This window comes from Thunnus thynnus, chromosome 12 (genome assembly GCF_963924715.1).
Source record: "Thunnus thynnus chromosome 12, fThuThy2.1, whole genome shotgun sequence".
Taxonomy (NCBI): Eukaryota; Metazoa; Chordata; class Actinopteri; order Scombriformes; family Scombridae; genus Thunnus; species Thunnus thynnus.
In genome coordinates this window covers 11,148,387-11,172,982 of record NC_089528.1, presented here as the reverse complement: position 1 = coordinate 11,172,982, position 24,596 = coordinate 11,148,387, and the positions used below count along the sequence as shown (strand labels likewise).

Genomic DNA, 24,596 nt, shown 5'->3' with positions numbered 1-24,596 from the left:
AAAAATGTATTCATGGAAAAAATCTCTGATACCCACATATTTATTCTGTTCAGTCACAGATCCTGAGTATGTATATTTATTATTCATATGTCCATGTCTGACTGTAGTGTGTGTGTGTTGGTGTGTGTGTTAGCATGCTGGGGTTTTAAACAGCTGGACTAAGTTCAAAAGGTCCTGCTCCTGTAGACCGAGCTCCTCAATCAGCGTGTTTAAATACACTACTGATGCCGGCGTCTCCAAGGCCTCTCGAACCACTGGAGACACATCTGACAACCTGAAACACAAATCACACAAGATTATATATATATATACACACACACACACACACACACACACACACACACACACACACACACACACACACACACGCCAGACTACCACTGTTGCAGACTCCCCTTATAGACCAGACACTAAAACAAAACTGGAATATTAAACCGCTTATAAATGTAATGACATTTTTGGTGAACGCACAAGGATGCATTTAACACTGATAATAAAAACTGAAATAACATCTTCAATAGTTATTATGAAGCTATTAAGTTCTTATTTAAGACATATGTTCTGTCAGAGGATCCACTGCGCTGGGGTACTGAGTGCTGAACAGGGTTCACATTTTAAATGAAAGCAGGTTTATTGAGTCATATGATAACTTGGTTGAGTAAAATGCAGAACACTTTTAAATGTCAATCTGTGTATCAGATTTGAGAGGGATTCTAGTTTTTACTGAGCAAAGTTATCCAGATAATTCCGTAAATACACAGCACATAATGCTCAGAATCATCCAGTCATATCTAAACTTCATGTGAAAACGCTGCCCACTAAAAGGAAAGAAACTACACTCTATAATCTTTGCTCACAAGCATGCTCAATAAATATTTATCTGACAACCAGCATTATTTTAAGAATTCCTGACACACAACATACAGCTTACTAAACTTTCACACTCTCCTCCTCTGGTCATGTGTGTGTTTAGCCTGTATATATATATACAGCTGCATATTTAATAAGTACACTTACAGCAGCTAAAATGGCTGCAGTTTAATACAACAATCCTGAAATAAATCCTACATAGGACAAAAAAAGTGTTCAGATCTTTACTCTCAATATAGAGAGTCATAAAGATGTGTTCATATTGCTGATTTCTACAAGAGTGACTTTGAATTTATCCAACATCTTGCACAGTTTTAAAGATCTCAGCTGCATCAAGCTTCTCTGTGATGAGGTGACACATGGAGGCTCATGTATCTGCACATGAACTGCGTGATGATCTATCAAGTCAGCACAGATCAACATCTATATTTCTAGCTGATTTCTCGTCCCCTCTTGAACCTTCTCCCCTCCCCCATACCTCCCTCCCCTCTCTACCTGTCCTGTCTACCTGTGTGGAGGTGCACTGCTGGTTAATCTCCGGTTCACCCCGGGGTCTAGAGTTGCAGGTGGGGCATCCATTATTCAGCTGGCCTGAACAATAGAGGCCAGACTGGCTCCACAGCTGCCATGCAGCAGATAGATAAGACAGCACGCCAAATTATTCATGATGGAGGAATGGAAGGACAGAGAAGCTGGAAGTTAAATAGGAACCAATGAAATCATAGAGTACCGATGGGACACATGACAAAGAGGATAAAAGTTTCCAAAAGGGCTGATGATGCAAAATGGATGAAATGACAGCAAACTGCCAAACAGTGCATTGATAAGCCAAATTTGCAATAAATACTGGTTCATCAGATAAAATCAAATCTTAGAAGCAATAGTTTAAAACATTTACCTCTGGAGATCTACTCATTACATGACATCACCTGTCAACATTATAATATATTGTCTCTATTTTTGCCAGAATCCAAACTCTTCAGTTTTCTGCCTTAATTTTATTTCCTGAGCATTTATGGAGGCAAACAAGGTAAAAGCTATTTTATTTCAACCAAAGGTATATCATACAACCTAGCCTTATTTTTCAGGGATTTTAAAAGACTATGATAATATCATTTAACTGGAAACATCTGAAGACAGTTTGTTCAGTATAATTTCAAAGTCCAATTCCAGTATCTGACATTTGCAACCTGCTAAATTTTGTCTATTGCTGCTTTAGAGAACAGTTTACAGTCACAGGTCTCCTTTTTAAGACTGTGACATTCATGTTACCTTCCTCATGTTGCAAAAGACTCCTTTGTGAACGCCTTTGTTCAGTTCCTGCGAGCTTACACTGCAAGTTATGATATTGCTGCAAACTGACCTGCGGCCACTGAGGGAGTCATAAATCAGAGTCAGCCGGGCATCAGGTGAAAGTTTTCCCAGCCAGGGCAATTTTAACATTGCCCGTTTTGCTTGAATGTATCGAGAGGAGCTATTGTGTCTGTGTGTTTAACTTGACAGTGTACAGGGCTGCTTGTGTGTGCCTTGTGTCCTACATCACGGATCTGGAGAGGGGCAATCAGGTGAAGATAAGGCCACATCAGGTGGCGTCTGTGTGTACTCAGACGGGAGGAGCACGGAACTGTCCATGAACTGCCAGCATGGCACACAGATGCACACAGATGCACGCGCGCATACGCGCACACACACACTATATGGCACGGGCTAAACAATGCCACACCACATAGCATCTTGTCAAATGCACCATGAAGCTTTAAAGCTGAAAGATTACTTGTTTTCTTCCTTGTGTGAGGAACTGGATAGTTGGTAAATGTCTAAAGCTGATGTGCAGCTTTGATTTGAGAGTCGGCAATTAACAGACAAATATAGCGTGTTAATAATATAGTTTTAGTTATGACGTGCATATTATCATCATTGCATCTGATCTTTCACCACACTAAGTGTTGCTTAATCCTTTAAAAACAACAGTTAGTGTAAAACACTTTATTGTTGTACTGACAGCTGCACGCACACACAGGCAGTGAAGGACAGTGGTTTTGAGTTTGCTGACAGGGTGTATTTCCAGGGAAACAATGGTCCTTGATTTCCTGGTCATTTTTTTTCTCTCATTACTCTGAGAAGCAGGCTGTGCAGCTGTCATGGTGCATCCTCCCTCACCTCTTAATACTGACACAACACATTCACACTATAATATAAACTTACAGATGGAGAAGTATAACAGCAATCAGGGTCCATTCGGGAGTTTTGTGGATGATGTTTGTGTTGGTGAACCTGTTTGGAGAAAAAAAAAAAAAAACAGAGTGAGCAACAGGTCACCACTGCTGAGTCAAAGGTCAGTCATAGCTCAAAGATTCATGAATCTAATCAAAGAATACATGTGAACATACATACAACTGGAGGTACGAGCAACCGTCTCTTGGCAGGTGCCAAAAACACACAATCACCTGATCCTGATGATAAGTAAACTAGCAAAATAAAATGTGCACATGGCCAGACCAACCACCACAAACACTGGCTGCAATAGTGCAGTGATGGATGTTTCTCTGACAGCGTTGTGTATATTCTTTGGTTTGAGCCTCTTGTCAACGGGGGCCTCTTGACAGCAGAAAGAGAATTCCTGGAAGCAGGACTCTGGAGGTGTTACCCTGCTGTTAAATCACTGACACAGTGATTTAATAGCAATCCCCTTGAAAACATCCTAACCAGCCAATGGGAACGAGCAGTAGCTCTATGGCAGGAAATGTTTAATTCGGGAACAAGATTTTTTTAATGAAGTGAGATACTAACTACGACAGTGCAAGGAAAATATGTATAACATTTATATTATGTAACAAATGCCACATTAAAAAAACTAAAATGGTCTTATAAAGCAATACACTATAACAAAGGCCAGGAATGAAAAGGGACTACACACTCATGCTCCACACACACACACACACACACACACACACACACACACACAGGTGTTTTCACTCATTTTTTCACAAATTTTGCCTAAATTTCTCGGACTCTCTTGTTAGTTTTGTTGCATCTGTTTAGATGGGGAAAATTGCACCTGTATCATTCTTATAGGCATTTTTATTGAAGACATAAATGATAAAATTAGAAATGGCTGAATTCCATTTAGCTCCTTCAGTTTCAGGGTCCTGGTATTGCGCATGCTGGCTGCTGTCACAGCTTACTGGGGTATTTAAATGAAGCAGAGACATCGTTAATGTGGTTCTGCTTCCTGTGCTGTTTCTACTATGACAAGTCAAAATGATTGTTGAAAAAAAAAAAAGGCCTATTGGTTTGTGAAGGTCCAGCACAGCTCTACTGATCTTCATGAGCAGAAGTCTGATCAGAAAAGAAAAACACGTGTAATACAGTGTGTAGTGTTTGCAGCAACAATGATAAGCACATGGTGGATATTTTGTGTATCTTTACAGATAACTGCATTTCCAAAAGGCAAAAAATAAAAGTCACAAGGTCAAAGGGAAACAGCACGTCCAAAGTCAAAAACCACACATAGATTACATCTATGTTGATTTCTCAGACAAGCACACACACACACACGCACACACACACGCAAAATACATCTGTTAAAACACACCAAACACTAACTTGTTGAGTTAATGTGGTGAGACAATAGAGCAGTCATTTTGACTTGTTACAGCAAGAAAATCACAGGTGGAAATAATAACATGAATGATGACTCCATTCTAGTCAAGAGTCCCTGAAAGTGATAACAGTGAGCCAACAAGCACAACACCAGCTCACTGATAACAGAAGCATCTAAATGAATGCAGCACTAATTTATTAACAACAATTACAACAATTACACCTGTGCTATTGCTGCTACGACATGTTCAAATGTCTGCTGTGATAAAGGCCCATAGCTAAAGTTACTGAAACCCTTATTATTGTCATGTGTCAAAGCCTGCAGGGGGCAGCAGAGCAGTTCATCAAATTTTCTCACAATGTTCGGCAATTTGAAATCAATTCTGTTTTTTCATTACAAGTTTAACATTTTAATTTCTCTTACAATATTACAGCGATTTCCTGTATAGATGAATTGTATGTTTTTGTTACAGCTAGCAGAAAGTTACATTTGCAGAACATTATGTCTTATCATGAGCTAATATTGCAGTTTACTGTAATTATGAATAAAGCAGTAAACAATCAACAGTATATCCTGTGTTATGGTGTCCCTCACTAATTTATTATGAAGTTGATTACATCACTATCTCATGAATGTTTCTGCAGAAATGCTGCAGCAGTGATGTTTACTGTCATCCTATTATATGCAGAAATCAGGCCGCATGTGAAAATGATCATGCCAAAAAAAGTGTGTGTGTGTGTAAGTGTGTATATCAGAGTTTGTGTGTTCTGACCTGAAAGTCCTGACCAGGTTGTTCAGGTCGGTGGTGACCTCACTCATGGTGAGACGCAGTGGACCCACAATGTTTCTGAGACTGAGAGGCAAAGAGATGAGGAACAAAGACAAAAAAAAATACCGTTAAAAAATTGTTATTGTCAAATAATCTATGCTATTAATTATTAGGCTTCCAACAGATACAATAAATACAGAGCACAGGAATAAGTTGATGTATATGACGTTTATGAAACCAACATAGTACTATAACTGCATACCACACTGCTAGAGCTCAACAGATTCTTACCCACACTGGCCACACATGTAAATAAAGTACAAACACACAAACTGTGAACAGTTTAGTGCACCAGTTTGGTACCAGCCAAGCTACAGTTAAAATCATGCGTTCAAGTTAATACGGTATGCATATGGTACATTTGCAGTGACATAATTTGAAATAATTTGAAGTTGTTGGAGCCTGTCAGTTGAATTAATTAAATTACTAACTGGTCACAGCTGAAGAAGCACATAAATACACTGATGCAGGACTTTGGATACAAACATGCAGCAGTGTCCACAAAATGAAACACTTACTATTTAAAAACAAAAACATATGCAAAGCAATTCATACAGTGAAAAGCGTCACACATGTGGATGCAGGTGCACAAATAAACCACACACACTCACCAGCTAGTGAGCTTCTCCACTGTGATTCGTTTCTGGATGAGGTGCTGAGCTTGAGAGTCCACAAGAGGCAGGACTGGATCTTTCGTGCTCTTGTTCTGGTCTGTCATCTGGTGGGAGAACAGACAAGATGTTTGAGTGTTTTAGAGAGAAAACTTCAATACAAAACTCACTGCAAATTTGTTTTAACATCACATTTTTTTAATATAGTGCCCTCATGTGGCCACTGAATCTTACAACATGTGCCTCTGTTCCTTTCTTCCTTCACTCACCTTATTTCCGTTCAGCTCCTTTACTTCCTCGGGCAGAATCCAGGTCCCCTTGTAAAACTCCCTTACTCTGAGCTCCAGCTGCTGGGTTTCCTTCCTCAGCATCTTGAAGTCCGGAGCTGCGGCTGAAGGTCTCTTTTGTACCCCAACGTCGACCCCTCCTCCGTCCTCCTCGCTCACTTCATCCTCGAGGTCATCTTCATCCAGCTCCTCGTCTTCCTCTTTCTTTTCTTCTTTCACATCAGCAAAGGGGGAGCCTAGTGAATGCTCGGCGCCGTACAGGAACCTCAGGGTCTCGTCTGTGCTCCATTCCTTTAATGTCCTTCTCAAGTACTCGAGAAGATTCAGCCGGATGGAGTTGGGTTTCGCTTCGGCGGAGTGGTTCTTGAGTAGATCCCGAAGCCCCGCCGCACCTCTCCTGCTCATACCCACCTCGGTGATGTTGAGGCCTGCAGTCAGAGTTGAGGAAGGGAGATCTGCCTGAGGTCTGGTTTCTGTTGAGGGGTTTGACTCAATTAATGGAGGAGAGGTGACTGGAGATGTGTGGTCTGTCTGTGAGGGGTTTGAGTCCACAGGGAAGGGTGCAGTGTGAGTGACCGGCTCAGATAAACTGCACAAATTCATCTTAGCGGTAGCTTCTTCAATACAGCCTCCCTCCTCTTTGGGTGCCTGCTCTCCGCTAAGCTGGGCTTTGGGTTTTTCGGTTTCACGTGGTCTTCTATTCTCATCTTCTTTCATTTTTCCCTCCTTCTCTACATTCCGACTTTCATGACGCTGCAACTTCTCTTTATCTCCTTCTCTATTCTGTTTCGCTCTCCTCTGCATCTTCCCTCGATCTCCTTTCTCGTCTTCATCTGTGCGTTTCGGCAGGTCGCCCCAGTGCACTCTGGGTCCCTGTCGCTGGGAGACCACGCTGGAGACAAAGTCCTGCTCCTGTTCTGCGTCACTGCTGTCGCTGTGGCTGAGCCCGGCTGCAGCAGAACGCTGCTGAGAACCGAGAGTCTCTTCTGGTTGAGCAGTCAGCGGGTTGTCAATGTCCTGCTCTTGGAGACGCTTCTCTGACAGCCTCACCTCCTCACCAGAGCTCCCACTGGACACACATGTTAGTTTCTTTATTATTAAAACTAGATTACACTTAGAAACATTTAAAAATGACAAAATGCATTTGTTTGCTAGTTGATTCAGTACTGATGCTAATACGTACCCATCTCCTTTCTTCATCAGTTTAATTTCTGCAGGACTGTCAGTGAGAATGGAAGCAGTCACACAGTCTTAATATGCACAACATTATTGTATTCAGTGATTAGTTCATATTCTTGATTCAGGACATGGAGCAGCACACGTACCTCTCGTGCTGCCTGAGCCAAAGCGGTGTCTTCGATATTTGTAGTTCAAACTCTTTGGAGGCTTTGTAGCAGAAGTTACTGCAAAAACACTAAACACAGAGAAAAGCAAAAAGAGTCTTTTTCAGGAAAATGGTGTTGTGTACAAAATATTCATTTTTTTAAGCCACGTGTTGCAGCACTCACCTTGCGCTCTGTGATGTCATACACCTTGTTGGTCTTAGTACATATTTTGTACTGTTGAGTTGAGATCTGTAAAATGAACAAAAGAAAATAGTTAAGACAAGGATATTTATTACTTAGAGATGATTATAAGGGCTGATACAAAGAGTCTTACCTTGCCTAATTTATTTGGACATGTAGGATAACCACACAGTTTAGCGATGGATCTCTCCTCTACAGCATCTTTGTAATTATCAGAAGTGATGAACCTGGCCTATGAAGAAAGCAACAACAAGAGTTAGAAATAATTCTCATCTCATTTATTTTCATGATACTCTCATTGTCGGTGTATTAATGGTTCACCAATTCCATCATTATTAGGGAATAAATTTAGCCTGTTTGAAAAGTTTGTTTATCACCGAGGGAACAAAAAGCTTAAATATCAAAATTTAACCTGAGAAATTACTCGTAGGCTGACTGATAGATGTGAACTTTAATGCACTGAGGGTTGAATGTTACACAGTCTAGACTAGATGCTGAGACATTTTACAATCTGGTAATTTTAGATGTTTAGATTCTTATCCATTATGCAATACTGTACCATCGGGGAGGCGTCTGATCAGTCCCAAATTTATTCTGCAGCATGACAACGACCCAAAACATACAGCCAGAGTCATAATAACACTGAAACCATCTAAAACATAAACTCTTCAGCCACAAGAAGAACAAGGAGACCTGCAACAGATGGTACGGCCCCCACAGAGTCCTGATCTCAATATCATGGAGTCAGTCTGGGATTACATGAGGAGACAGAAGCAACTGAGACGCCTAAATCCACACAACAACTGTTGCAAATTATCCAAGACGCTTGGAATGATTGACCTGCCAAGTACCTTAAAAAACTGTGTGCAGGTGTACTGAGGAGAACTGCTGCTGTTTTAAAGGCAACGTGTGCTGACACCAAATTGATGATTTAATTTAGTTTAATTTAATTTCTTCTCTTTACTGAACTTTCTATGCAGTTAATTGATAAATAAAAACTATTCATGCCATTATTTTTGAAAGCGTCCTCACTTTACTTTTTGTGCCTAAAACTTTTGCACAGTACTTTATGTCCCAGTTGTTTAAGATGAAGGTCGTGATTGGGGTATGATTATTTATTCAACATAAAATCAGAAAAATCTGTAATAACATTTTGTTGTTTTCACAAATTAGAGCCAGATCAGTACAGGCGAGTGAGCTCTAATGCAAAAGCCAAAATTCTCTGGTTCCAGCTTTTTAAGTGTGAATATTTTCTGGTTTCTTTTGTCCTCTATGATAGTAAACTGAACATCTTTGGGTTGTGGACTGTTGGTTGTGGACAAAACAAGACATTTGTTATTTCAAAAGAAGGCTTTGGGAAACAGTGATCAACATTTTTCACTATTTTCTCACATTTTATAGACCAAACAACTAATCAATTGTAGAGGAATGAGGGTCAGGCAACTGAAGAAAATATATATATAAATAATGGAGAAAATAATCAACAATGAAAAAAATCATTAGTTGCTGCCCTAAAATGTTCCACAATTTGTTCAATGTCACACTCACAAATTGTAAATCAGGTTTATCCTAGTCCCCTTCCCAAACTGAGCCCGGATAATACATACACAATCAACCAGAAAGTCGTCAGCCACACTGTCCTCCAGAAGACGCTCCACCACCTGCAGTGCTCTCTTCTCCAGCTCAAGCTTCTCTCGCAGCTTCTCCCTGATTTCTTCTCTCCTAACAACAAACACGAAGGAGTGAGTAAAGAACTGAGCAGAGACATAACTTTACAAGCAAAAATACACTTCTAGTTAAATATTAGTGTAACGTTACAAAGTAATACATTAGCTAGATATTATTCAGGCGCTCATTTGTGCCCACTGCCATCAGACTGTACAACAAGAACCGTAACCACCACTATCCTCACCCTACCTAACGCACTCCTCCATCCCATGTATATGTACAGTACGTATATGTATGTATATGTATGTGGATGTGTATATGTGTGTGTATGGTACTGGTCGGCGGTTTGAACACACTTTCTCATTCAAGTGAGTACTACATAGCTACATCTACCAGAACCATTACTTCTGCACATATGTTGCACAACTCTTAAGTCAGGTCATGCAGCCTTAGTATTGTACTGTGCATAATGTTTATAATGTACATAGATTGAATTCCATTTACTTGACTTTTTATTTTGCTGTGTTTATTACTTCTAGTTCTCCCTCTGGGGATCAATAAGTCTTGTATTATTAGTATTGATACAGTGAACAGATGCTCTTTCACACCTTCTTGCTTCCTCTTCAGCAGTCAGCGCTTTGACGCGTTTTCCACCTGCCAAGACAAACAACAACACGGTTAAACATGCTAAAAGAAAGACTGTCATATGGTCCCAAATGAGAATAAATCACTATGTTACGAAAAATACGCGACGTTGCTACGTTTCAATTCAATCAACCAGTGAACGAGCAACGACACAAATCGATTTTGTACTACATGAAAACACGTTTGAACTCATTTCTGAGCTCTGTTAGACTGTAAACACCTTCAGAAATCTTAATATCTTCATGTAACACCGAACTGTGAAGGAAAAACAACCTTTTTTGGAAGTTTTAGAGGCGCCTCCGCTGCTTCTTCTCCCCACGGTCTCCATGCTGTTTCTCTGTTTTGCTCTTTTTCAACTTTGACCGATGACGTATTTATTCCTACGGCGACCGCGAACGGACAATCTTAAGTGTCCGTCAGGTAGCGTGGTTGTTTTCACCGGGCTGTCAGGGTGAGTATCTACCTTAACATTGTCCTGTTTGTCACTTTTATATTCGGCCACAAAGCTTAGTTTTGGCGACTGTGTGTATCTAGCTAAGATATATTTAACATATCTTGTCAGTGTAACGTTTAAGCTACTTTAGCATAACTGAAACTAAGTTAGCATCCATCCTGCACTTCTGTGTTGACAATATATCGTCCAGTTTTCTCTGCCCACTCTCTCACAGGGTTTATGTGACGCTAACCTGAACGTAACAAAGGTGTTTGTTCACGTAAATGAATGATTAACAGTCATGTACAGCCAGCTAGCTGCGGGACTCTCATGTATGATGTGCATTGTTTTGACATGTTTTGCAGGATTGCTGTGTACAGAGAAACTCTACCTGAGACAGCAGGGATGGCTCTGGAGCAGCTCAGTGATATGGTCCAGAGATGTGTGAGTATATTTGCAATGATATGAAATAAAGATTCTCACATTTGAGAAGTATGAAATAGCGGATCTTTGTTTTTTTAAATGAATTTTCTGTCAATCAACTTATTGATTTATCGTCTAATTGTTTCAGCTCTTCTTCCCTGCAATAAAATTTCAATGTTTTCTTTATTTTTATTTGTTTCTCTTACACACAGCAAGGGGTCCCTGATGACAGCTACACCACAGAGGATCATGATGTTTTCACAATTGCCGGGCGGACCTGCATTGAGGAGGGAAACAGTGTGCAGGTCCTCAGTATTGTCCTGGATGACAAAAATCAGGTACGATGCTCAACGATGACCCTGACCCATCTTTAAGCATGTAAATTTGTTTATAAGTTAGTTACAGATTGCTCTGCACACGTAACACTGCTCTGTCCCTTGTTCTCTAGGACATAGTGAGATGTATGGGTTGGAATCTGCTGCCTCCCCTGGTTCAGGTTCTGCTGAAGAAGGAAGACAAGAACCTTCCTCACTGCCTGGCCATTTTCAACCACTTACTAGAGGTTATCTGCTCAGTAGTTGATTAAAATCATGGGATTGGATATCAGAGAAAATACGCTATAATCTATTAGCTCTATTGCCTTTCTTAAGATGTGTCTAAATGTGTATCTTACTGTAAATGTGTTCTTTGCTCCGCTCATATTGACAGCTGCTGCAGCCAGACTTATATTCTGTGTATGTGTTAATGCACTCAGCCAGTAAAGTTGACTCTGACTCAGATTCTGAGCTTTGGTTTTCCCAGGTGTGTAGGCCCAAGGAGCTGCTGATCGGTCTGTTGGAGCAACTGGAGCAGGATGACCCTGACACCATCGCAGAGAGCCTCCATCTGCTGTTGAACCCTCTACAGAAAGGTAAGGAACATTTATTTGCATATGTCCTACAGCGTAAATAGTCCAATCATTGTCCTTTCACCCACTCAGCCTCCATCTTCCAATATTTATCTTTTCCCATTTCTCAATCTGCTTTTCTGTTTTCATCTCGTCTCCTTCGTCTCTTCCCTCCCAGTGCTGCTGTGTCTGGGCAGCCGTAAGGCGTCGTCCTTAGGTATGACCCTGTCATCTGTGCTGGACCAGGTGGCCAAACTGCCTCTACCTCACACCAAGGAGCAAGAGGAGGATGACGTCTTCTCACTTTGTCGCTGCTGCACTGACCTGACTACGTTTGTCAGGCCCTTTGTCCGAGAGGCCAGGCAGAACTTTCTAAACAGTAAGGTGATGAGTGAGAGCACAGGCAAGATAACAGTCGGAGGGGACAGGCCGTTACCGGATAAAGAGGAGCTGAGGGCGGAGCTGCTGAAGTTGTGAGTGACAAATTTGAAATGTTTCCCAACCTGGACTTGCATTGAAAACATCTGCCCATATTTTATTTCACTTTATACTAAAAAGCTGTATGGACCCAGATACTGATGTCAAGGTTGCCTGTGTGTGTGTTTCTGTCTTGCAGCTGTATGAAGACTCTGAGTCACCCTTTCCTGGAGGTACAACTCAAGGATCCTGACACCCTGGCTGTGTCTCCCCTCAGGAATTTTGCCACAGAGATTTTGGTACGGCATTAAAAACGCCACACTACATTAAAAATCAATCCACTCTGATATTCTGGAAAGAGCTCATATCATCCTGTAAGTGTAAATGTCGTGATGAGTCATGCTAGTTTGGCTGGTTTTAATATGTCATTTAAGATCTCAATTTTTGTGACCACTGGCAATTCTCTTAATGAGTTGCACTAATTATGATCACAGTCTTTTGAACTACCACTTACTATTCCTACTCATTACAAAGTCTGCAAAAAATCCAGCAAAAGAACAGCTTACTTCCATAAAAATAAGCTTATTTAAAATATACTAGAAGTTGTTTTTTTGGGGGGGGGGTTTGTTTATTCTGGACTCACATCCAGCTGATGTTAGATGTTGTTAATGGTGAGTGTTTCTGTGTTGTACAGAACACCCTCAATGCCATCGGAGAGTCCGTCCCCAGCCTCGTGTACCAGCCTCTGTTAAAGAGGAAAGAGGTTCCGGGCTTTCTGGAGGAGGAGGTGCGTTATCCCAAAGAGTCACTAGCCAGCCTGGCTCACCTGGTGTTTGTCCATCATCTGGCTGCTGATACATTCCCTAGTGTTTTCAGGTAAGATAGAGGAAACGTCAAGGATCGTAGGATGTAAAGTTTCCTCAGGCTTTGCTGGAAATGAGGGCCGGACAGTTTCGATGAAGATTCATGCTGTTTGAACAACTATTTAAAATATGATTTCAAATTCAAACACCCTCCTAACTCCCTCTGTGTCCTTGCAGTCCTGTGTTCTGTCTTCGGTGTAATATGGAGCACGTCTGCCTCCTGTTGTCCAAGTGAGTACGTTGCATTACAATATTTTTTATGTGAGCATTTTAAGCTCTTCAGTTTGATCTCAGTCAAATCAAAAGCACATTATTAAGAATTTGATCTATCTGTTAATATATGAAGTTAAATCTTGATTGATCTGTGTTGTGTATTTGAATTAAACACCTCATAACCTTTTGTTGAATTATTTTATTGTCAGAACTGATGAGTCCAGGATTCAGAAAGGACTGGTGAGTTAAAGCTTTTTCAGTGTTGTGACATACTGGAGATTAATATTTGGGAAGACACGTTCACAAAAACAAAATTGTGACAACAGATTTCTTCAAGTCTGTGTACTTGTTTATTTTAAGAGTATGATTGTAAAAGCAAGTAGAGCTTTTTAAGTCTAACTTGAAAAAGTTGGAAAGACTAAAATGAGCTTAACTGATTTTGATGCTCATCTTGACTGAGGGTCTTTAGAACTAGTTGAATAACTTTCAATGGAAGTTCATGAAAGTTTATGAGAAAGACAAAAATCTGTAGCCACGCAATCAAAAAAAACTGTTGGATGAAAAACTTTCATCTTTTGTTAGATCGTTACCTCTAACAGTCAGTTTGGTTTCTAATCCCGTCTTGGAATGTTGGGTGTTTGCCTCGTGAAACAGGAGCTGTACGAGAAGAGTCTGGTGCGGGTAGAGAATGGCAGTCTGCCTGCAGATCTGTTGGAAATCAAAACCTTCCTCACGGTGCCTCAGGTAAACACAGCTACACCCTCAGCTTATCCATACAAACCTGTTTTTTTACTCTGCTGTGATTCTCATAGTGAGGTTTTTGTTTTGCTGGCGCTCAGTTATTGATTTCACCGTTGTTTTTCAGAACTTAGTGAAGGTCATGACGATATGTCCGAGGCAGGATTTGGTAAGTCTGTAAAAGTTGGTAAAACTGTAACATTAGCTGTAGTTGAAGATGGTGTCAACCCCGACTTTTTCTTCTGTTTCTCTTCTGATTTATTTATCTTGGAACATTTTATTTAGTGTTGAAAATCTTTATATTTATATTTTTCCTCTTTGTCACCAGAGAACTAAAGGTCTGAAGGTGTTCCAGCTGAGCATTGATAAGTTTGGCACTGAAGCCAAGTACAGTTTTTTCCAGTAAGTTCCAAAGTCATGAGAAACATTACTTTGTTGTTCTACTTCCCAGTGTAACGACTTGTATTGGTCGTCTTGTTTCAGGTACATGTTGAAGACCAGTAATCACTCAGGAGTTGAAGGCTACGTCATCAAAAACATCAGAAACCAGATAGACGTTGCCCTGCAGGTGAGATGACGTTTAAGATTTCACTGTGACTGTTTGCTCTGTCACTGCTTTTCACTGATTTTGATTGAAGTGACTTAGAGCTAAATAAATCTGTGCCAGTTGTGATCACAAATGGTCTTTGTCTCGCTCCGTCTTCAGCCCGGTAACAGTAACACCTGGTTCGAGGGAGTTCACCTGCTTCCTCTGCTGCGGAAGGTTTTCAGTCTCCCGGACGGCCCAGAAACCGACCTCCTGCAGTACCTGGACAGGTCAGCACATGCATTCATTTACTAAAGGCCTGATCAGGGGTCACAGTGGTTTGGAGCCAATCCCAGCATGCACTGGGCAAGAGGTAAATGTACAAGTCAGACTGGTAACTTGTACACTGCCTCGACCCGCCCTGTGATAACACATAATACCGTTTAAGGAAAATGTCACACCCAAGTTGTGTTTATTTTCTCTCACTGCAAGATTATAAAACATGTTAATGAGCGCTGATCATTTTAACTGAACTCAGTTTAATAAGATAAACAATTAAAAGGTTGACAAAAAGGTCACGTTATGAAACATTATTTTGCTTCATAATGTCACATTGAAAGACACTCAAGGATTTGAAAAAGTGTTTTCTTTGGAGTAACTGGATGTTTAATGTTTATCAAATATTTTTCCTTTGGAACTTGAAACAGAACAGAAAAACATTTCTTTTACTTGGTAGAATTATTGGTGTTCTCAGTAGAAACTGGTAGCAAGGTTTTGGTGAGCAGTGATAACCATCACATACAGTACGTACTATATAATCACTCAGTGAACTAAATACACAGTTTTATTCCATTTTTCAAGTGAATAAAATGTTAAAGAATACTTTAAAAATAGACAGTCATTAAATTAAGTAAAAAACATTTAAGCAAGAGAAGTTTTTTTTAAGTCATAAAGAAGAAGAAGAAGGTAGAAGTGGAACAAATGAGGAAGCATTATAAAATACCTTCTTACACTCTTTCTGTGTTTGACTAAACAATCTCAGCTCAACATCTGTATGTTAGCTTTTCTCTGTAGCTTTCAACCTTATTACATGATCTTAACTGGATAATTGGAAAAAGCAAGTAAGTGGACCTTGATTGGGGACTGTTTTTTCAAATGACTATGTCTAAGCTGGGTTTTTTTTGTGTTGTTTTAAACAGAGTGATGGAGTCTCTAAACCTGCTGCGTTACCTCGTCATCAGAGACAAAGTGACTGAGAACCAGGTGAGATCATCCGTCAGTACTTATCTGATTAATACATAATGATAGTTTTGTTAAAATGTTATACAGAGTTCATAAAGAGTAAGGCACACTTAAAGGCAAAAGACCAAAATCAGTGACAGGTAATGATGGTTTGATACATTTTTGTGATTAAGTTACCTGCTGTTATCTCATGTGGTCAAAAGGACAGCTGAACGTCCAGCCACATGTTCCTGATTCCCAGAGTGCATCAGAACCAGGTCAGTCAACCTCAGCTACACTCATCATGTTTTCCTGCTGTCTGTTTTGATCTGGCAGACGGGGATCTGGACAGAACTGTATAAAATAGAAGATACATTCCTGAGGCCCCTACGTGTTGGGTTGGACATGTCGAGAGCCCACTATGAGAGGGAGCTCTGCAACACCATGGAGTCCAAGAAGAGCAAGGCCAAAGGTCAGACCGAAACGTGTTTACTTAAACTTACACCGACCTTTATCAAACAACACATCAGCTCGTGTTCTGGTAGCGTTCTGACAGCATATATGTGTGTTTTCCACAGATGAGTCTGTGCTTTCTGTGTCTGTCGGTGACGAGAAGCTGCCAAACATGACACCAGAGTCCCAGATTCAGGTCAGTGAGTGTTTTATACTGCAGCTAAATTACACAACACCGATGAAGAGCACGATGACGGCCTGACTGACTGAATTTGAATGTGCTCTTTCAGGCTCTGCACTCAGCCCTGCACACGTTCGACATGATCAAGAGCGTGTTGGTGCGAATAGAGGAACTCATCGAGGTGAAGGACAGTATTTAGACTGTGATTTAGTTCCACTTCCAGACATCCTCATCATCTCAGGGCCTAGCAGGCAAAAAAAAGCCTTCTGCTGCTTTTCTGTTTGGTTTCATTTTGTTGAAAATTTGAATGTGGATGCATCATTTTGAACGGTTAACAAACTGTGCTGGTAGTGTTTCAAGTTGTTTTCAGCAGGTCTGCTGGCTAATTAGAATGAGGTGTAACTGTAAAACATTGCATACAGTGTCTGTAAAACATCCAAATAATGGCTGGGAAGTTTGTATCACTTCTGTAATAAATGTTCATACTTTTATACACACCAGTTTAGTACCTTCTGTACTATTTATTCTAACAAGTGTGATATTTTCTATGGGAAAAACGATATAAATAACAACAATAAAGTTGTGATTGGTGATATATATTCAGAATATGGCGTCTGTACTTAGACTCCAGTCACAACTTACAATGTTTAAATTAATTTTATCAGTTTGTGAAGCTATTTATTAAATTGTCACCTGAGTAATAACAACTACAAAGCTACTGGTAAACAAAAGTAATAAAATACAGTCAGTGATCACTCTTTCCTTATTATTAAACCATCATTGTTTTGTCCTTTGATAGTTTCTATATACAGTCTTTGGTTACACTTCTCTTACATTTAATTTAAATTTGTCCCACCGTGCCACATAAAAACTGAATCACTGGTGAGCTGTTGACCACTGACACAACTATTGTACTGTAAGGTGGAAAAAATACATATAAGTAAATGTAACAAATAGTAAATTACCTATTTAATAAATGTAAAACTGTTCATCCATGGACACAACAGCCAATAGTCACACCAATATAACGTCCTCAGTTAATACTTTTAACTTTCTTTAAAAAAAGACAGCACTTTGTTTTTGTCTTTATTAGAAAATCCAAAGTCAACTGAGACATTTCTCATAAAATACAGATGAGATTCATACGCACCTTCAAATAAAGCCCTTTCATTTTTTAGGAAGGGTAAAAATGTGTTTTGGCAGCAGTGACACTAGTAAGTATAATATTTCCCTTTTGAAAAGACCTGGTTCAGACTAACAAGAATATTTGTTGTATCTCTTATTTAAAAAACTTTTTTTTAAATATATATATACAAAAGGACGTACCTGACCCAGTGTATTACTGTAACCTACAGCAATAACAAGGCTCTTTGAGTTTTGTATTATTTTTTTGATCTTCGAAGTAAAAAAGTACAAAACGTAAAACATGAAAAGTGATATAATCAGACAGTCTGGTAACTGATTCCATGTAGAAGTCAGCAACACCTGCAGGGTTGGATGTTTATTTAAATACATGTAAAACTGTTCACCCAAGGAGACAACAGTCAATAGTCATGCTGGTATAATGTCTTCAGTTAATGCTTTCTGATCTTGTTACTTCACAACACATATATAAAGCCCTACACTACACCATAGCTGCCATGAAAACAACCAACTTTAACTCTCAAATGCAGGCCTGTGAATCAACAACTGAAACTTGTCTTGAATGAATATTAATGTTAAAATCTAATCTAAAATTATTTAAATATGAACTTCTCCCCACTCTGCTTAAATGAACCTGTGTCTAGCAGGAGTGGACAAAAAACTTGCCTTTAACTTACAGTTTAGGATTAATATAAAGTTGTGTAATGTTGATATGAGGCTCCTGGTTCTGTGGTTTCACAAGTCTTTGAACAGCGGGTGCTGCAGGGCCTGGGCAGCTGTAATCCTGGTGGCCGGGTTGAGATCCAGCAGTCGGTCCAGCAGGTCGTAGGCCTCATCAGGAACTTTGTCCCAGCCCCGCTCATCATCCTGCACCATGCAGTCTGTCTCTGAGGTCTGTTTAGCGGGGTGGGTGGAGGTTTTTGTACACCCTGAACGATCCTGGTGGGCTTGGAGGCGAGTGCGGTTTGAGAGAGGCCGAGGAGTTTCACCTGCTCCGTCTTTGTGTTTCTTAAATGTTCCTTCAGTGGGACGGTGTGTAGGCGAGTCACCTTGGATTTTATGATGAAGGGTGGCGGGTGAGTCTTTGCTGCCTTCAGTAAGAGGTGTGACCTCATCATCTGGTGATGGTCTCCGTCCCCTCAGCGTCTCACACAGCGTCCTGAGATCCTGCCGAGGAAGCTCCCGACTGCACAACACCGCCTTTCCTGAATACGAGGTTCAAACCAAGAACAAGTTTCACTGTTTGAACGGAGACTTCCAAAACCGTAAAGATGGACTCAAGTTCCCCTCCGACATCATAGTGATTTGACTGTGGTGATAAACTACTGAGAGGTAAAAACATTAATACATACCGAATGTCTTAGCAGCCTGGATGGTCTCTCTGGAGCCTCGTATAGTCATGATCTGAGTGAGAGCGATCAGGTCGTCGCTGGCTTTGAAGAACGGGTAACGGCCACTGAGCAGTGAGAGTAGGATCACACCAGCTGACCAAACATCTATGGCTGAGTGCAGGATAAAACACATTAATGACAGTAAAAGAGGATAAGAGGCCTTGTCATTCTTTAGTTTAGAAAAACCCCACAAAAATTCCTCAGGTAATACACACAAACTTTTTTTTGAGATACCGACCTGTCCCTTGGTTGGGGCACTTTGTGAGGACTTCTGGTGCTCTGAAGCCTGGAGTTCCAGCTCTGGGAGCCACCTGCTGCTTCCTTTAGTCAGTAAGAAGGACATCAAGCAGGAGTTCAATCAAAATGAAACACACCAGAATTTAAGTTGAATTGCTGTACTCAAAAACTCTATAAGGTCATATTTCAACATTTAAGCTGTTGCTATTATTCCTCATATTTTTTTCACCTGGACATGCAGATGTTGCAGACTCGGTCGGTTAGGTGGCAGTTACAGGTGAGACTCTGGTGTACGCTCCTCTGAGGTTTCTGACTGCTGCTCTGAGTCCTGACAGGCAGCGGGCCTCGGCTGGCTGAAGAGTATCTTCGACTGACTGGGTCCTCTGTTCTGCCAGGTTTTACCAGCTGAATAAACAGTTTTATGAAGAGTGAAATTCAATGACTGCACTGAAAAATAAATGTCTAGAATACTCTTGAAAGGTTTCTCTTCAAACAAATGAAAATGTTATCTGCCAATTATGCAAAACCTTCACTTACATGTAATTTTATCAGTTTTAAGATAAACTGTGCCTGTAGTAATATAGATCACAGAAAATTCTTTAAAGAAGTTTTATGAAACAGGTCACAACTAAGCTAAAATACTAAGAATAGATATTTTGGCAATCCAAGTCAGATAAGTAACTTTTAATGATTAGTGAGTACTGGTGTGATGTGTTCCTGCAGTTTTCCAAGACACAATATTCAGAAGAAGAGATCTCTTTTTCTTTCTGAAACTGACTTTTTAACTTGCTTACTTCTGTCTTAATGGCAGCTTGTTTGGTGGTGGACGGAGCTGGAGTGCAGCTGTTCAGGTTCCTCTCTCCAAACACAGGCCGCGGCACTTTGCGCAGACCTGTCAAATCCTTGAAAAACAAACATGGAGGAGTTAAGCTAGAAGCAACACATTAGTGCAGAAAACAGAATGCAAACAGATCTATCCAGAAATACCTTCACCCTGCTTCAGGTTTGTGATCTTCAAATAAACCTTAATTACAAACATTTACCATCACCAGTAAAGGAAAAATGATCAATGTGGTGCAGACACCTTTGTGTGCTTTGTGCGAGAGGTGGAGGTGGTGACTGTGCTGGTGGCACAACGTGCTTTTTTAAACAGTGCTTTCCGAGAGGCTGATGAGGACGTGGTGGTGGTGGAGGAAGAGGAGGAGGAAGGTGGCAGGGTTGTGGATTGTCGTGGAGGCAGAGGTAGTGAGGTGGAAGCTGTGGTGGTGGTGGTGTGAGGGAGTCTAGGTGGTGCTTTGCTCCGCTGTGTGGTGTCTTGTTTCCCTGTGGACCCTCCACCTTTCTGCGATGACCTCTGCCTCACTACCTTCAGCAGCTCGATCTGGGTGTCTGCTGTACCCTGAGCCAGGCCGAAGTCCACTAGGGCGTACCTACACACACAAATACACACAGAACAACACTCACAACTCCCATCTGCTCTGGGCCTGCCGTAATGTGACCAGCCTTGCACCTAAGTTACACAGATACTGAACATCATGCCAAAATAGTCAGACACTTTTGCTCCTAAAGTCATTAGCGTTTAGAATTTTATTAGAAAAACAAGTAAAGGAAACATTTCAGACGTAATAACACAGCAGTTACATTTGGTGAAACTACTCACATCTTGGTGTTCCTGTTGTAGAGGAAATTGTTTGGTTTGATGTCTCGGTGGATTATACCAAACTGATGAATGTGTCTCAGGGCCTTCAGCAGGTGGTAGATGTACAGACGGACTTCTTCAAAGCTTAATGAGCCAATGATGTCCTGATGAATACATTTTGATTGGATCAAAGGTTCTCAGTTACATCTGAGCAAACAAGAACTATATGAAGAAATTCACTAGATGATGTATGTTTTATGTTTTGGGGATCACATGTTTACAAGTTACAATGATCGACTCTACTTCATACCACAATGGCTTGATGCTCCATATAAGGCATAACAATCACTACGTGGTCCTCCTTCCTGAAGCAGTACATCACACCCATCACATTCTCTCTGCCTCTGCAAAGAAAACAAAAACATGCATTGAGACTGCAGAACTCCTTTCAGTGTTTTCTGTGATTTGTCCTCAAGTGAAGATGTTGGCGAGTCACTGCCAAGAATTGTAACAAAAGTACTGATTGAACATAAATGTAAAGCTTGATGTTGCACATGTCTTGCCAAACTGGCTATCAATGTATTGAGCTGTTCAGCTGAATCGTGCAACGCTAAACAAATGAGGAACCCACACTACAATTTGTTACGGCATAAAAAAAATAGACTTAAAAAAGCAAGAATCAAACCGTTATGATACGATTGAGTTCTTCAATGTGCTATTTTGGAATTTGTGAGCACGCAACTCTCATTATGTGTCAGCACTGCTTCATGTTTGTAGCAAATATAAAAATATGGTATCCTTTAAATCTAGCACATACATACAGAAGGTCTCTAATGGTTTTAAACAGCAAAGTAACAAAAAAAAGTATTATTGAGGAGCACATCTGCAGACAGAAAAACTGAACTATTAACTCCAATAATACTCCTTTTATACCAAACACCAACGCCTCATAATAATAGTATGTTAACAGTATGTTATGTGTAAACAGTTAGCTAACTCGTAACAATCAAATTAGAGCTGCAACGACTGGTCAATTAGTTGCCAACTATTAAATTAATCGCCAACTATTTTGATAATTGATTAGTCATTTTGAGTAATTTTTTAAAAATTCTCTGATTTGAGCTTCGAAATGTGAATATTTTCTGGTTTCTTTAGTCCTCTATGATACTAAACTGAATATCTTTGGGATGTAACTTGTGGACTTTTGGTCGAGACAAAAGAAGATGTCATCTTTTGCTCTTGGGGAACAATGATCGACATTTTTCACCATTTTCTGACATTTTATAGACCAAACAACGAAGCGATTCATCAAGAAATTATTCAACAGATTATTCGATAATGAAAATAATTGTTAGTTGCAGCCCTAAGACATAAAAAATAAAAATAAAAATAAAAACAAAAAACATAAAATATAAAAAGGTCACAGAAATCAAAATCAGTAAAACATTATCGCTTTATAAACACACAGCAGTATTGTACTCACCCAGCGACAGTGAGACACTGGAGCTCAGCAGCAATGCGTGTAGGATGGCTGGTCGGGATGAGGTGCTTCAGGGCGAACATCTCTCTCCTCCCATCCCGCATCTGAGCCTCACCCAGGTACACTGAGCTGAACGTACCTGATGCACAGATACACGTCACAAACAAATCACTTTTGCTGCCCAAATAAATCCAATGAGGTGAACAATGAATACTGTATTTATCCTGAACAAACTCCAAGTTTTATTCTGTAGCAAAGTCTAGATTTTGAGACACCATTCATTCAATAATTGATGGGAAGGTTGTGTAGAGCATGTACCTTCTCCAATTTTGTCAGTGATGCGGAAAACTTTAGCAAGCTGAGGAACAGCTTTGTAGAGAACCTCGATGTCGATCTCCACATCCCCTGGAAGAAACAGGAAAAATATTAAGGCTGATTTTGATGCTCTCATATGTTTTTATTTAAACTGATACCATATTTACCTACCCAGATCAGCCACATCCAATATGTGTTTTTGTACAGGTTTTAATGCAAAACAGGTTAAGCTTTTCAGGCATGCAATGACAAGGTCTTTCTATTAACACAATGGTTCTTCCCCCTCCATGGAAGTGAAACTGTCACTCAAATAAAACATAGGTATAAAGGTAGTCTGATGAGAATCATATCAGCATTCATAGATTGTTAATGAATAGAAGACATTCAACAGCACACACAAAGGGAAAATGAGAATAGGAACTCAATATTGTAATATCAAATGTAGAAGAAACACCAAACCACTAGTTCACAGACATGGAGGGAGATTTCCTGGAAGAATTTAATCAGATTCTTTATCACGCCTAAGCTAAAGAGTCAACACTTGAACACAAATATTGTGTTTTGGAGAGAATGTGGATCTGTAAATGTTGACGTGTATTCTGTACAATGCCCCAAAATAACCAAATTCCGGGAAACAGTATGTACAGCACTGAAAAGAATATTAAGATATAATGTTCCTATGGATATTTCTCTGCTTTACTTTTGTAGTTTTTCAAATGGTCCTATACAGCTAAAGGATGAATATCTGCTTAAAATATTAATAGTGGCCTGTAAAAAGGCTATAACACAAAAAGTGGGTAAAGCTGACCCGCCAGCTCTGGATCAGTGGACACAGATAGTCGGGGAAATCTATTTGATGGAAAAACTGACACAATGTAAGACTGCAAGGGACCCTAATTGAGAAAAAGTGGGAGAAATAGACATTATCCCAAAGAAAGGAAGCAACACTGTAGAATAAATGGAAAGTGACAAAGACAATGATCTGTTAGACATATATGTTAATGATCTGATTTACAGATGTTTTTCATGAGCTCCTGTGTGTGTTATTGTTTTGCATATAAAAAAATAAAAGTAAAAAAAGACGATGGTTCTTGTATTTTCTGTCTAATTTAACAGTTGTATTAAATGGCATGGATCCAAATATATATATATGTATAGCTATCCAGTCTATTAACAATAAGTGTAATACTAACTTAAGTACATATATTAGCCATTACCTGTAACATGCTGATATATTAGTGCATCTCTGCTTAAATAATGTGTGTATTGTCTTCATTGTGTCTTCATCACATCATCATAAACGGTTGAACTCACTTGAGACTTTACTTTTCCTGTGACCTCTGTCAGATTTGATAACACATTCTTCAGTGCAGACAGGAGACAACTCCATCTGAGAGACAGAGAGAAAGAAATTAAAAAATTAGGCTGGAAATGACAAGAAACTGAGACATTTTCATGATCGTAGTTAGTCGCTGTCAAACTGACTTACAGGAAGTCAGGTTAAGTTGGACAGTTTGTGTAGAGCTGTATCCACTTGATAAAGCTTCTGGTTTTTGGCAAACTAGCTGGTTAAATTGCCAGATGGATAGAAGATAAGCGCTGTTTGTACTCATTTCTAACTTAAATGGCCATGCTGCTGTCAGGCTAGCTAACCACCCCTTGTTGAGTAAAAAAGAAACTTACCGCTTCAGTTGGTCGTAAAGTGCGACAGTTTCTCAAATAAATATCAAATGAAACGCCCTGCAGTCATGAGCTAATGCCGCGCTGGTGAAACATTAAGCACGGAAACCACAGTAAGGCTGCGGCTGAATAAAATAATTTGTTCAGACTTTTTGAGACTAAAAGCTTTTCCGCCAACAACAAACTCCGCGCTAAAAGTGACGTCAGCGACTTCTCGCGTTACAGCAGCACAAATCACGTGACGTCAAGAGGACCGCCCACATGGCACCACAGAGGAAGAGGATAACATAAAGGAGGTTTCTTTCAAACTCACTCAC

The 24,596-nt window shown here is 40.1% G+C and overlaps 3 protein-coding genes across 6 annotated transcripts; 1 reads left to right on the top strand and 2 right to left on the bottom strand.

Moving 5' to 3' along the window:
* Positions 1-24: 24 nt before the first annotated feature.
* rpap2 (RNA polymerase II associated protein 2) lies at positions 25-10,418 on the bottom strand. Its single transcript, XM_067605419.1, has 12 exons — positions 10,314-10,418; positions 10,004-10,049; positions 9,335-9,449; positions 7,861-7,959; positions 7,710-7,775; positions 7,527-7,615; positions 7,385-7,420; positions 6,184-7,270; positions 5,915-6,021; positions 5,247-5,327; positions 3,076-3,144; positions 25-274 (listed from the first exon to the last, which is right to left on the bottom strand). Exons 1-12 carry the CDS (start codon positions 10,366-10,368, stop codon positions 130-132), a joined length of 1,995 nt encoding a protein of 664 aa, XP_067461520.1. The 5' UTR covers positions 10,369-10,418; the 3' UTR covers positions 25-129.
* glmna (glomulin, FKBP associated protein a) lies at positions 10,391-16,892 on the top strand. Of its 2 annotated transcripts, none has more exons than XM_067605420.1 (19): positions 10,391-10,491; positions 10,839-10,917; positions 11,109-11,234; positions 11,345-11,458; positions 11,698-11,806; positions 11,961-12,255; positions 12,399-12,498; positions 12,894-13,075; positions 13,240-13,293; positions 13,485-13,515; positions 13,930-14,019; positions 14,141-14,182; positions 14,342-14,415; positions 14,497-14,581; positions 14,720-14,829; positions 15,739-15,802; positions 16,097-16,232; positions 16,339-16,409; positions 16,504-16,892. In XM_067605420.1, exons 1-19 carry the CDS (start codon positions 10,406-10,408, stop codon positions 16,591-16,593), a joined length of 1,938 nt encoding a protein of 645 aa, XP_067461521.1. In that variant the 5' UTR covers positions 10,391-10,405; the 3' UTR covers positions 16,594-16,892. The 2 variants fall into 2 exon arrangements, with proteins under 2 accessions (XP_067461521.1, XP_067461522.1); XM_067605421.1 differs by lacking the exon at positions 10,391-10,491 and adding an exon at positions 10,544-10,741.
* An 809-nt stretch (positions 16,893-17,701) lies between these two features.
* cdc7 (cell division cycle 7 homolog (S. cerevisiae)) lies at positions 17,702-24,490 on the bottom strand. 3 transcript variants are annotated; one of them, XM_067605422.1, is made up of 12 exons: positions 24,283-24,490; positions 23,914-23,989; positions 22,603-22,689; positions 22,288-22,423; positions 21,115-21,208; positions 20,826-20,968; positions 20,250-20,595; positions 19,960-20,067; positions 19,395-19,570; positions 19,167-19,249; positions 18,890-19,039; positions 17,702-18,742 (listed from the first exon to the last, which is right to left on the bottom strand). In XM_067605422.1, the coding sequence occupies exons 2-12, from the start codon at positions 23,987-23,989 to the stop codon at positions 18,273-18,275; spliced, it is 1,869 nt and encodes a 622-aa protein (XP_067461523.1). In that variant the 5' UTR covers positions 24,283-24,490; the 3' UTR covers positions 17,702-18,272. The 3 variants fall into 3 exon arrangements, with proteins under 3 accessions (XP_067461523.1, XP_067461525.1, XP_067461524.1); XM_067605424.1 differs by having other exon boundaries at positions 20,532-20,595; positions 24,283-24,489; XM_067605423.1 differs by lacking the exon at positions 24,283-24,490 and adding an exon at positions 24,089-24,172.
* Between the last annotated feature and the right edge of the window lie 106 nt (positions 24,491-24,596).